Source organism: Thermobia domestica, chromosome 2 (assembly GCF_964235325.1).
Source record: "Thermobia domestica chromosome 2, izTheDome1.hap1.1, whole genome shotgun sequence".
Taxonomy (NCBI): Eukaryota; Metazoa; Arthropoda; class Insecta; order Zygentoma; family Lepismatidae; genus Thermobia; species Thermobia domestica.
In genome coordinates this window covers 28,211,571-28,225,104 of record NC_137455.1, presented here as the reverse complement: position 1 = coordinate 28,225,104, position 13,534 = coordinate 28,211,571, and the positions used below count along the sequence as shown (strand labels likewise).

Below are 13,534 nucleotides of genomic sequence, written 5' to 3'. Positions count from 1 at the left end.
TTTTAGAGCTGCACAGAGCTTATTGTTTGAAGTGAAAACACCAATGCTGCTGTGAGCTCCTCGTAAGTTAATTTCCTTAGTTTATAGAACAAACAGACTTAAATGTAATAAGGGACATTGTATATTTTAAGCAAAATTTTGTTTCTTTGAATATCAATCACCAATAACTTGTGTAAAGAATACGTGAAAAGCAGAAATTCTGTTTGATTTCTAGGCGTAATTATTATTCATTTATTTATTTATTTATATAGTTATGTATTATTAAATATGGTTATCCTTCAACAGAAGTTAATCAGCTATTAATTTATACAGAAATGCAAAATTGAAATTCTATTTCAGTGAATTCGATTAAGTGATCTTGAATGACGTAATCGTACATATAATGCTGTTAGTTTTTTCCTCAGAATCTTTAGACTTTTCTAAAACAGAGCTTAACAGGCAGGAAAGTTTGCAATGAATACCTTCAAAACAACAAATTGTCTGCTATCACTAGGAAGCAATTAGTTACAATGTTAATTGATCATTTTATGGAAATTACAGATAACTGAGCTGTTTCGAACGGAATGTCAGGTATGCATATAACTAACGTTTCAGTTATTATATAGACACTTTATTCACATAACTTTCAATCTATGTTACTGCTGGACATTTGAATAGCATAACTTCGACCTTTTAATGTGGGAGAATGAGTTCGACGAGAACTTGGAGAACTATTGAAGCATATAAGGTGGGTAAGCAAATAAGCTGACTTTATAGGGTAAATTTTATGCTGAAAATCTTAAGGTGATGTGACAATGAGACAAGAATAGTTTATCTATTCCCCCCCCCCCAAATATATATATATATATGTGAGAATACCCCATGCAGAATGGAGGGTTTGTTTGTAGAAAACGTATGCTATACTAAAAGTGGAACATCACATAGAAGAGTATAAATATGATAAATTATTCTGTAATTGTCTGAAATGTTTTTTATACATAATTTAATTTATTAAGTTTATAATTCTAAATCTTACAGTAACAATGTCTTTTTTAGGAAGTGTATTATATTCCACCGAAGTCACAAGGTCCAAATCAGAAGATTTCAAGAGGAAAACACGTTGACAAATATAGAAATACGCGCAAGTCGTTAAGAAAGTTTGGCATTGTTGCAAAGTCAGGTCCTTCAACAGAAAAGCGTGACACTGGAACTTCTACGCTAGATGGTAATGTTTAAAATGTAATCTAGTAAATGATTTATTCATCTCTGATCATACGTTTAAAAATGAAAGTAAATCTTTGAGTTTTATGTCCCATAGTTATGCCAGGTAGACTAAAGGAGATGATGATGATGATGATGATGATAAGAAATGAATAAAGTGGGAAGGAACGGGAGAACCCCGAAAAATTCACGCAGACGGTGTCACTTAGCGCGATTTGGGATCAAACAAGGTATCTCACACGTCAGAGGTGAACGCTCTACCACTGAACCACCGAGGCCCCGATCATACTTTAAAAAGTGCCAATGATTTACCTATTTTGTGCCAGGGTTTGCAAGAACCATGTTTTAAAAAATGGGTTAGTTTCGTTTAATTCTTTTTTCTCTGCTAATTGAGCGTATGGAACACACATTAATATAAGTCGATACTAACCTGAAAGTATTCCTGTAAGATTAAAACGTGGTTCTTCAATGTTCATATGTATTTCTGGCAAAAATATCGAGTGCCTTTCATCAGGATGGCTCAAAACTTAAAGTGTATATGCGTTCAAGCTCAGTTCAAGCTGAGTATTTCAATAGTATAAGGTAATAATGGGACAATGTAGATATTGTTGCTGTTTACAGCATAAAACTACAGTCGAAAAATTTTTCACCTGCTCTTCAGTTAAGCAACCAACTAATCTATTAAGGATTAAACAGTGCACTATATTAATCAATACTTAGATTCTGTGTGTTTCTATTTACAAGACTCAGCAAGTCCAAATTTTGTATGCTTAATCTTCAAATCCTTCATTACAAGAGTTACTCTGTTCATAAGAAATGATAAGTAGCATTTATTACTAAATATTTTGCGACTTTCTTTGTCGTAGATAGTCATTATACTTATATAGTACCACTATTACGTTATATCATTGAAGTACTAAGCTAGAACATGTAATTTACATAAGTTCTACATATTTGAAGAATTAAACCATTCTGATGAAAGGCATTCGATATTTGTGCCGGAAATATAGATTAGCATTTGAAGGCAATTTTCAAGTTCAGTTTCACAGGAACAGTTCCAGAACAGTTTTTTTGTAAATATCTTTCTTTCTTTCTTTTCTTTATTATATATTACATATGGATATAAATACTTGTACAGAGGACTTATGAAAATATAGAATCATTTTAACTGATATTTGAAAAATATAGGAATTTATTACTAAGTTTTTAATGTAATACAGATCTGTTTGGTAAGTTTATTCTTCTCTTTCAGAATGTGACATAGATATTGAAAACAGCTTAGCGTGGTTAAAGCATAGTGTCGAGCCCTGGCAGGAAGTACTTGATCACTGGAAGAAAACGTTGAAAGTTCGATGCAAGCAAGAGGGCAAAACTGTTCATGAAATAATTTCAACTTGGCTAGCATTGAAGCAGCCTTTGGGCTATACATTGGTAAGTTTCATTTAATTAACCTGGATTCTGGTTTACTACTAAGGACTGTGTTGTTGCTGAATAGGCCATAATTTACAAGCATTGAATTATTCTTTTGGGCTGAAAACATTCATATAAAATCTTTTGCTTACGTCCAGAAGTTGATTTTTTCATAACGTACATTTTAGAACAGAAGTTTCCTTTAAAATTGTGTCGCGTTTGTACAGAAAATAGTAAAAACCTTCAGGATAAAGTCATACTAAATATTAAAATGACACATACTAGTTTAGGTATTTGTATGTTCGAGCTAATAGGCCTTAGTTGTCATAAAACCATAATAAAAATATATATAAATGATGGACAAATGAATTACTTCCTTGTCCTCTTATGTAATATCGGTTCATGAATGTTGAGATATCTTGAAGCAGGTCTGAACTGCCTGTGAGTTGGTGGTTATTGGTTCGATGCCCGGTAGGTGTATAATTGTATAAAAGTAATTCAGATTCAACTACAAATTATAGATTCCCTCCTGTGTAGCTCCGGTGATGAAAGAGGATAGAGACAATCAATGAATCTTAAAAGTTTTTGCAGTTTCCTTTTCAAAAAGTGAATATTTTGCATTGTATTCAGATTGCATGTTTAAAGAACTAAAACATGTCTTTTTAGCTGGAAATATTTTTCTTGCTGGTTCTTTGTAACATATTCATCTCCACGCATGGAACACAAAGTGGGAAAGTATTAAGTTCAGTTTATTAGCAACTCGATCTTGCTTTGAACGACTAGATGAAATGCTCAATTGCAAGTCTGAAAACAAATACTCTAAACCTAAAATTATTGTTTCCATTTTTAAGACGCATATGATTACGTGGCCATACATTACGAACACGTGCATTGAGTTTACCTTGCAATGGAAAGAAAGGTAGTTCAACAACGTGTCCATTAATAGAGTTGGTCTTCTTCCCTTATCTCCGATCATTAAGTTCGGAGGATTGTAGCGTAAACTAAAGTCACTTGTGCCTTTCAAAGTAGTATAAAACTGTTCCCGCCAATAATCCTCCCTTCCCCCCCCCCCCAACACACTCTTCAAAGACACACGTTGGAAAGAAAATTAAGGTTACGCCAAGAACCCTGTTTTCGGAGTGTGAAGCTGAGCTACGACGTTTCATTACGTATGAACAAATACGAACTCGATACATTTATTTAATAATAACCAAAATAGTGGCCTCAGCGGCTCAGTGATAGACCGTTCACCTCTGGTGCATGAGGTCCCGGATTAAAACCTTGCTTCCACCAAGTGAACTTTGTGGTGAACAAACACCGTGTGAGTGGGTTTCCTCGGGGTTCTCCAGTTTCCTCCCACTTTCTTCATTACACCATTTCATTCATTTCTCATCACAGTCTCCTTAAGCCTAGCCGGCATAACCGTGGGGCATAAAACTCAAAAATTTCATTTCATTTTAATAACCAAAATCACTTACTGAGGATAAATGTGATCTGTTCTATATTCTCTGTTGGTAAATGCTAGTCAGGAAGTTCTTATGTCTATTTGAGGACAAGTTGTCGAGTTTTCGTAATTTAGTAGCTTCTGTCCTTGTTTTTTGCAGTCAGATATAAATAGCTTTTGAAAACCTTTGCAGCTTTTAAAGCATTTAATAGCTTTTAAAACATTTGCAGTATTAGTATTACTTACCAATTTTTTAGCTTCAAAATAACATATATTTATAGGCACAAAATGCATATGTCATTGTAAATGTACAATAAATAATGCTTTCAGACTATTGAGGAAGCAGAAGTGTCTTTGTTCTTATATGTAAGAAAAATTATTTAAGTATGTAACATGATCAGTTAACCTCTCTCTGATTCCAACAGGTAATGGGTGATGTTCAACCTTTCATGGAAACGAGAGACCTGCAACATTCGTTGAGTGTTCGTTGTTGGCAATTACGGAATAAGGAGCTGCTTTACATACAGCTACGTTAAATAACTTTCGTCTGCAATATAGATTTTTGTGTTTCCTCCGAAAATGAACTCTAAGTGATTTGGCACCTTGAAATTCGCGAAAGCAACCTTCATCAATACATCTAAAGACTCCATTGGAGGATATTCTGTGTTTGAGCTTTAAATGAAGGATAAGTGTTGCTACTAGCATAAAATTTGATTTGCAAATTGAACAAACAGGCATTGTTACAAACAATTACATATAATTCATTCAATTACGTATAACGCATGGTACTGAAATAACATTTGTTTAGAGAAACGAGATTCAAGCAAGCATAAAATATCAGTAGTTGTATCTGTTTCGACCACTATTGTTTACAGATATTTCACATGTTAAAAAAAAAATCATATCCAACAATAGTGTATCGTCTGTTTATCGTGAGAAGTACTTATGTCATATACCGCTTTTTCCAGAAGAAGCCAAAGATGTTCCCCTTCCTTAGGGTATTCTGCGTTAAACACAAAAAAGTTTTAAAATATATGTCCACATCCTTGAGTACGTTGTCTAGCTCAGTTAAGAATAGTTTATAATTTATTTGAAAGATCTTCAATGCTGTTTGCTGGGAGTAAAATTATAACTTTTCTCACAGTTTTTTTTACCTTTTTTGTTATAAAGATTTATATTTGGCCTACAAATGTTATTTTATTTTCACTAACCAGTTGATACATGTTAATATCATTGTTTGATTTTGAATAGATTTATATTTGGCCGAAAAATGTTACTTTATCTTCAGTAAACAGTTAGTATCGTTATGTAATTTTGAAAAGATTTATATTTGGCCTAAAATGCTATTTTAGTTTCAGTCAGCAGTTGGTAAATGTTAATATCATTGTTTAATTTTGAATTTAATATTTTTGTTTAATTTTGAAGTCTGTATGACTTAGTTGCTATACTCATTTATAATAAAATTCTTGTGTATAAAAGTATTGTATGTACATGCTTTATATCCTAAATTCGTTCTATTTTTCTCCAAAAGTTTATTTATAACTTTGTTCATATATGTGTGTACATGTATTAGAACTTCATGAAAATGTACATGTATTCATGTACATGCATGCTATTCTAGGAATAAACCGACAAGCCTCGAATATGTGTTCAGGACCTCAGTATAAGAAAACAAAGTTTACTTGCAACTTTGGTCGGAAGCGCCTAATTATGCAGATGGAACCAATTTAAGATAATTAAAGACATACAAGAGTGAAAAAATGCGTCTGAGCCGTGACTCGAACCCGGGATCTTCGTCTTACCATGCAGATGTGCTACCCAGTCCGCTCTCAGTAACAACAATACATTCTTTCACTCTTTATAACGATGCTGTTCCACAAGGTGGAAGAGTGTATGGCTGTTCTGGGAGCGGACTGAATGGCGCAGTGGTAGCGCATCTGCATGGTAAGCGGGAGGTTCCGGGTTGGAATTCCGGTTCAGTTATATGTTTTTCAGTCTTTGTATATCTTTGATTTCGTGCCTACAAAGGGTCTGGTGTGACAAAATTGGTTGTTTTCTCAATTTATCAATATATTAATGTAATTATTTAAATATGATCGTAGGATACTACATTGAATAAAACAATCGAGGAACTTTGCATACGGTTGAGTACCTCGATACGAGAGGGTTGTTTTAATTTGATCCTAAACGTTTGATTACGGAAAAGTAAGTATGTTCTACTTACCTTAAATTGGCCTCATTTCTGTAATTAGGCTTTTCCAACCGAAGTCGCAAATAAACTCTTTACTTATAGTGAGGTTCTGAACACGTGTGCGATGTTTCTCGGTTGTTTTATTCATTGTAGCCACTCCTGCGAACATTTCTACTGATTATCTTAAATTGGCCCCAGTTACGTAAATATGTATTTCCGACCAAAGTCGTAGATAAACTTTTTTCTTGCATTAACATTTTAAATACGTATGCGAAGTTTTTCAGCAACTAGTTTCTAATTTATTTGAAAAATCTTCAATGTTGTTTACTGGGAGTAAACTTACAGCATAAGTTTTCTTTAAGTTCTTTACGTTTTTTCTTAAAGTTTTGCATTTGATCTAAAAATCTTACTTTCAGTACTTTAACAGATGTTAATATCATTGTTTAATTTTGAAGCCTGTATGACTCAGTTGCTGTTTTTTCTTACTATTATTATTTACAGTAAAATGATTTTGTAGAAAAATGTTGTGTGTAAATTCTTTATATATTAAATAGTTCTATTTTCCTCAAAAAATTGATTTGAAACTTTGTGTACATATACATAGAGTTTTAAATTTACATGTATTCGTATACATATTTCGTATGTTGCTTCAAAGTGTATATGTAAATCTTATTTTTGAAGAAGTTCTTAGTTACTAGAAGCAATAACTTCTAACTTTATATGTGGGTTACCGCAAAAGTCATGGCAACTTTTTTTTGTTTCCTTTCTTACGTAAATGGTCACGCATCAAAAACTTCTGAAATATCCAAATGGAAGGTTAGCATATACGTAAACGTTACATGTAAGGAATTGTGTAAACATACACATCTCCACCAGAATATAGCACGAGAGAAAAAAAAGTAAAAATAATTGTTCGTATTATGGGATGTGTATTTATATCCAATCTATACGTAATATTTACATATGTATTAACTTTCCATTTGCATGTTTAAGAATTTCTTGCTTCGTTACCATTTTTGTTAGAAAAAATTCCCATGAATTTTGTGATAACCCTCGTATTATTTTCAGTTTAGTACCTATAGCAACAGTATTTGGTAATTGGTACCAAATGGTTTGGTCAAATTCACTAAATACGGGTTTAGTATTTGCAACCAAATTATTTGGTTCCGAGAACCAAATTTCGTTCATTTTAACCAAATTTTTGGTATTCCCAACCAAATTCTACTTGTTTGGTCATTATTTGGTCAAAATTACCAAATGCATATTTGGTACTGATAACCAAATAATAGGTTCCTGCAACCAAACAAATCGTGACCAAATGATTTCGTGCTGGTGACCAAGCGTTTGGTTGGCGCTATTTTGACCAAACGATTTGGTAACCAGCACCTATTTTTTGGTCAATTTGACCAAACTTTTTTTTCAGTGTAATTTTGTGGTTTATTGACGCTTACGGCATGGACAACGTACCGAGAACATACTAGGCACGTTTCTCAGGCACATGCCAGGCATGTGCCTAGGGGCGGACAGACTATGATTATCACTTGCCATCCATGTGATTTCTTTCTTAGAGGTACATAAAACACATACTGGACACATCCCCATGTACCTGACGGAACGTGATAGGCGTATGCCTGCTATCTGATTGTGCTGTTAGGGATATAATGTAATCAAACCTAAACTAACAATTTACTCAGTATTATGTGCTTATTCCACAAAATAATATGAAATCTCGGTTTAGAGGGCGTTCAAAAATTTTGTGGGCCCTGATCAAAAAATTCAATATACTTCATTTAATCAAACATTTTCTTGTAATCCATATATTTTGAGAATTACATATAGTGTAGCCAGGGATGTAATGGAGGATATACACGGGTATACGGCGTATACCCACCTCTAATTTTGGAGAAGTATCGTATAGCCACCTAAAATTTAGGAAGTACGCGGGTATACGCTACATTCGATGCATAGTATACTCACTTCATTGGAACGAACAACTGCTTTTCATCTAAACAAAAAGAAAATCTCACTAGTCGTCAGGCTGTTGCCGGCAGTGATGTCTAAATTCTTTTAAACTGTTTATGTTTTCGAAGTGTGTGAATCAAGTTTTCCGAGAATCCCTTCTATAATGGAGAAAACACTCTGAACCTGAAGTGGTTTACTTCAAATGTCACATGTGCTGCCTGTCCTTCCGAAAGCTGACCTCTGGTGCTATAATAAAATAAAGCCAAACTGTTTCCAAATGTTTTTCTTAGAAACTCTTTTGTTTCTAAAGATCACTGGGAGATAGAGTTGCGAAGAGGGAGGGTGAGTGGTAGGACATATATTTATATGGTGACATTGAAGTTGTTCTGTTTTGACCAGTGCCCTCTGGAGTCACTCACTCTCTTCTCGCCCTCTATCCACATATCAATGACCACAGTTTTACGCCCTCTTTGATCCAAATTCGAAGTCTGCCGATTGGCTACAATACGGGGTAGAAACAGTTGTTTTCTAATTGCGGAAGGAGGTTCCAAGAAAATATGGTCTTTAGGGTCAAGAGCTAAAAAGAAATATTTACGCCAAGAAATCGTTGACCTCCGCAAAAATGGTCTAGTTTGAAGCTATCACCATCGTTCCCAACTGCTCATTTGTAGCCGCAATTGACACAGGAAGAAAAAAGCTAGTATTGCTAAAGTCCTGCCAAAATGTCTTGAGCCGTGGCAAAAATGCGAACTAAAACTCACCCTCGACACACCCACGCGTTGAGCCAATAAGGGTTGAGCTGTTGCTAAGCGAGAGACCCTCAGCGAAAGGAAGTGGAATTTCTTCAGCCGATATCAGCGCTCGGAACGGAAGACTAGGTGTCAAGACAATGTGGTACATTTATAGTAGTTTTTCAACAACGTATCGGGCAAATAAAGGGAGGTGGTAAAAATAAACATTTTTCTGTTTCGTTTTCGTCCAGATAAAAAAAAAATATTTGAAGAAAATTTGTTAGGAGGGAGTAGAAAACAGAAGTCAAGAGTGATTTGTAGCGTATGAGCATGTCACAGCAATATTTGGTCACTTCGATACAGCCTAATGCTTAGTAGTGTTTAAACTTTCTTTGTGGGTTGACGAATTAAGAGGTGCTTTGGAATTTGCAAGATGTCCAAGAAGCTGTTAGAAAATTGGTTAAAAAGAAGAAGACACAATAGCTGTGAAAGTTCCGTTGATGAAAATGTAAAAGCAAAGACATCGAGAAACAGCGAAGAAAAATCCAGAGAACATGTTAATTTGCCAGATACTACTTCACAGAAAGACGTAAGTATATTTATTTATTTATTTATTTATTTATTTATTTATTTATTTATTTATTTATTTATTTCACATTATAAGATTGTTATGGCATCTCGGCTTGATGACGAAGATGTCAGAGGGATAAGGTTCCTTGTTAAAGGCATTGGAAAGGAGACAATTTGAGGCCTATAAGTTAGGTACTTTTCCGATATTTGCCTGGTGCGAGTAAAGAAAAACTTCTCTTAGGATAGCTGATCTGCAAAGGCTTTTTCACACCTTCTTGACGGATTTATTATTATTATTGCAATTTACATCTACGTAAACGACCCCAGATTTAAATTTCGCTCAAAACAGCTGTTAGAGTAATTCTATTTAAAAAAAAAAAAAAAAAAAAAACAGACAACCATCCTCACTGGTCTTTCCAAGCTTTTCTTTGACAGACTAAGTGAATGCTGGAATAGTACATCAGCTTATAAGTCCAGGCAGTGTCCTTTTCAAATCATTTTATCTGACAGAGAGCTCAAGGTTTAATAATTTAATAAGCAGTGATGCAACACAGAGAAAATATCTGATTACGGAAATTGTAATCTACCTAGAAGAGCTAGACTTGCGGGTTTTCTTATTTACCTCCTCGGTTTTAATAATAATAATAATAATAATAATAATAATAATAATAATAATAATAATAATAATAATAATAATAATAATAATAATAATAATTTCTGAACAAGAACATTGCATCATCTCAGCTTTAAAAATCAATGTTGCTTTGGCATGTGGCCCCCGAAATATATTATTTCAATCCTGACAGTATTATCTAATGGTAAGCGTTCATTCATATTTCAATAGGATTAACTCGTAGAAAACAATCTGTTTTCTATATCTGCATTATTTTTTTCTAACTTTTTCTTCTTCCTTCTCGTTTTAGGTCTCCAGTGAATATAACTGTACTCCGCAATAGCCTCCGGTATGGACATTAGAGCAGTGGCAAGAGAAAACAGCAACGCATCCATGGCTTTCATGCAGAGAAAACAACTTAGGGTGTTTGGTTTGTAGTGAAGCTCATTCCTTAGGACCAATGAAAGAAAAAGGTGTGTCGTTGTCAAGTGAATGGTTTAATTATCAAATTCAGACTTCATGTGGAAGTAACAAAACCAGTTAGGTAGCAATTCTTCGAAACAAAATTAAAAAACATGGGGATTCAAAAGCTCATGAAATAACTCAAAAAATTCACGATAAGAAGGAAAAGAAAGAACTTCCAAAGCAGTTTGAAGAAATGAACAAAAAGTCAGCAGACGCATCGGAAAACATCTTTCGCACTGCATACTATTTGGCTAAAAAGAACCGCCCTTTTGCTGATCACGAATCTCTTGTCGAACTTCAAAGTCTTAATGGCATGAATACCGGAATTATATTGCATTCCAGAAATACATGTTCTAAGATAATTGAACATATTTCCCGAGAAATGGAAAAATGCATTGTGTCCAACATAGTGAGTTCTTCAGCGAAACTCTCAGTTTTAGTTGATGAATCAACAACCATTAGTAAAAAACCGGTGCTTATTGTTTATGTTCGTGCTTCAATAAACAATGGAGCACCCACATTTATGTTTCTCAAATTACTAGAGTTAGAGGGACATACAGCGAAATCAGTTTGTGATGCGCTTCTATCATGTCTCAAATCTTCAGGGTTTACAGAAGAGTATTTACAAAATAATTGGGTCTCCTTCGTCAGCGACGGAGCCAGTGTAATGCTGGGAAAGAACAGTGGTGTTGCCAAGAAGCTGATAGAACTTTACCCGCGTATTTTTACGTGGCATTGTATGAATCATCGACTTGAACTAGCTGTAAATGATGCTTTGTCAGATGTTACAGCAACAAATCATTTCAAGGCTTTTCTAGACGCCATATATGCTTTCTATAGTCAATCCCCCAAAAACATGCTAGAAATATCAAAAATTTCTAATGATCTTGATGTTCAAATCCTACGTATTGGCCGAGTGATGGACATCCGTTGGGTTGCAAGTAGCTTTAGAACAGTTAAGGCTGTATGGGTTTCATTTTCTGCTTTGCATGCTCATTTCATGAACCATGCAGGAAGAAACTCATCCACTAGCAAGAAAATTCATGGTCTAGGAACGACATTAGCCAGTCCTGAATTCGTATGCGATCTCGGGTTGATGTACGATGTACTACAAGAATTATCTTTATTATCTCTTCAACTACAAGAAAGTAATATCTCTCTAGAACGTGCAAATTATCTGGGGAAACGAACCATTAGGGTGCTGGAATCCTTCAAATATCAACCAGGGGAGAAATATGAGGAGGCTCTAAAAGCTAAGGAGTTGAGTGTCTTCAAAAGTGTGCTTCTTCAGAGCAACAAAAAGCACATGAGCATCGATCCTAACCAGTTTCTTCAAAGTGTCGCCGACAATATGTGTCACCGACTGTGTGAGGATACACCAACTACAGTACAACTTTTATCTGATATGAAAATTCTTGATGCTGACTCGTGGCCGGCTGAAATGGATGTGCGTTATGGAGAGAAAGAAGTAAGAAGATTGTGCGCGCGATTTAATCTGGACGTTCAGGAAGCTCAGATGGGTATGCGGGATTACATTGACAATTCGTCGTCAATTCCTAATGCATTGAAGCCTCTTCAAAATTGCATTTCCACATTTCCTTGCAGTACAGCAGAGTGCGAAAGGGGTTTCAGTGTAATGAATCTTGTGGCTACTGATCTTAGATCAAACCTGCTAGTGAGCAGCATTTCCAATGCAATGTTTATTAATATCAATGGACCGCCTTTAAACAAGTGGAATCCAGAATCATATGTAAAAACTTGGATGTGTAATCATAGGAGTGCTGAGGACAACCAATCCAAAAAAAAAAAGGTGCCAGTATCTGAAGAAGACAATGGAAAAGCCTCTCTTTGGAAAATATTGTAGAATCTTTTTGTCCGAGCAGAAATAGTGTATATGTTATTAGTGTGCGTGATTGTATATTAGTGACTGATTATATATTAGTGCTTATATTGAAAAAAAATCTGCTGGATAAACATAAGTGCATTCGTAAAAATACAGAAAGAGAAATACAGGAAGTAATAATTAGTGTATATGCATATACAGTACAATATAAATTGTGTGTTTGTGTACTGAAGAGCTTATCAGATTCACAGAAAAGAGCGCTGTTAGTATTAGTGCCAAAATATTAATGATGTTAGCGGCCTAAAACTTTCTTGTACCCTATACCTTGATGTACGTACAGTGGTAAGTACAATAGTTCTTTCTTGTTTCCTTGATCTTTTATTTTTAAAGATGTTTTGTTGTTTTGCTCACAGTGACTTTACTCAGTTTTGATAAAGCGTTGGCTTCTTATTCGAGAGGTTAAGAATTCGATTCCGGCCGCCAACCATCCTGATAGAGATTCCTTAGTCCTTACAGGCAAATGCAGGGATGGTCCCTTGTATACTGGCCCTAGCCGATGACTTTCCAAGCCCTTACCTTTGTTTTTCTTATTCAGTGAAAAATGGCTGAGAGCCGTATCTGAAGTTGGTAATCAATAAACATCTTCATCACCAGATCAGAGCTTCAAAGCCGTAATTTGTCTTACCAAAGGCGAGAAGTAGTAGTAAGATAATGTGATGTATTTCCAAATGAATATTGAATGACATCACACACACACATGCATACAAATATACCTACATACGTATAAAGGGTGTTTCATAATTCCTATTACAGCGCATGGAGGTTGAAAGTAGATACGAAAACATGCGAACAAGTTTATTACACCGAAGTTGAACCTGCGTCCTTTCCGAGTTATGAGCGCGAGAAAATGCAGAAAATTGAACTTGAATCTTAATAGCACAAAGACTAATAGAGTTAGAGGATGCAGTGTGGTGAATTTAAGAGGAAACCACACCTGTATTACCAGGAAATACTAAGTTTAAGAGTATGGGGAACATAGATACAGAATTTCTCAAATTAAGTGCAGATCTCATAGATAATGGGGCAAGGTTTAGTAAAAGCTTGT

At 34.8% G+C, this 13,534-nt stretch overlaps 1 protein-coding gene and 1 pseudogene across 1 annotated transcript; both read left to right on the top strand.

The window, feature by feature from the left end:
- The first annotated feature begins 685 nt into the window (after nt 1-685).
- LOC145678970 (uncharacterized) lies at nt 686-5,272 on the top strand. Its single transcript, XM_081749573.1, has 4 exons — nt 686-727; nt 1,036-1,204; nt 2,453-2,631; nt 4,480-5,272. The coding sequence occupies exons 1-4, from the start codon at nt 686-688 to the stop codon at nt 4,588-4,590; spliced, it is 501 nt and encodes a 166-aa protein (XP_081605699.1). The 3' UTR covers nt 4,591-5,272.
- Nucleotides 5,273-10,779: 5,507 nt separating this feature from the next.
- Nucleotides 10,780-12,450, top strand: LOC145678969 (E3 SUMO-protein ligase KIAA1586 pseudogene; annotated as a pseudogene).
- Nucleotides 12,451-13,534: the final 1,084 nt, after the last annotated feature.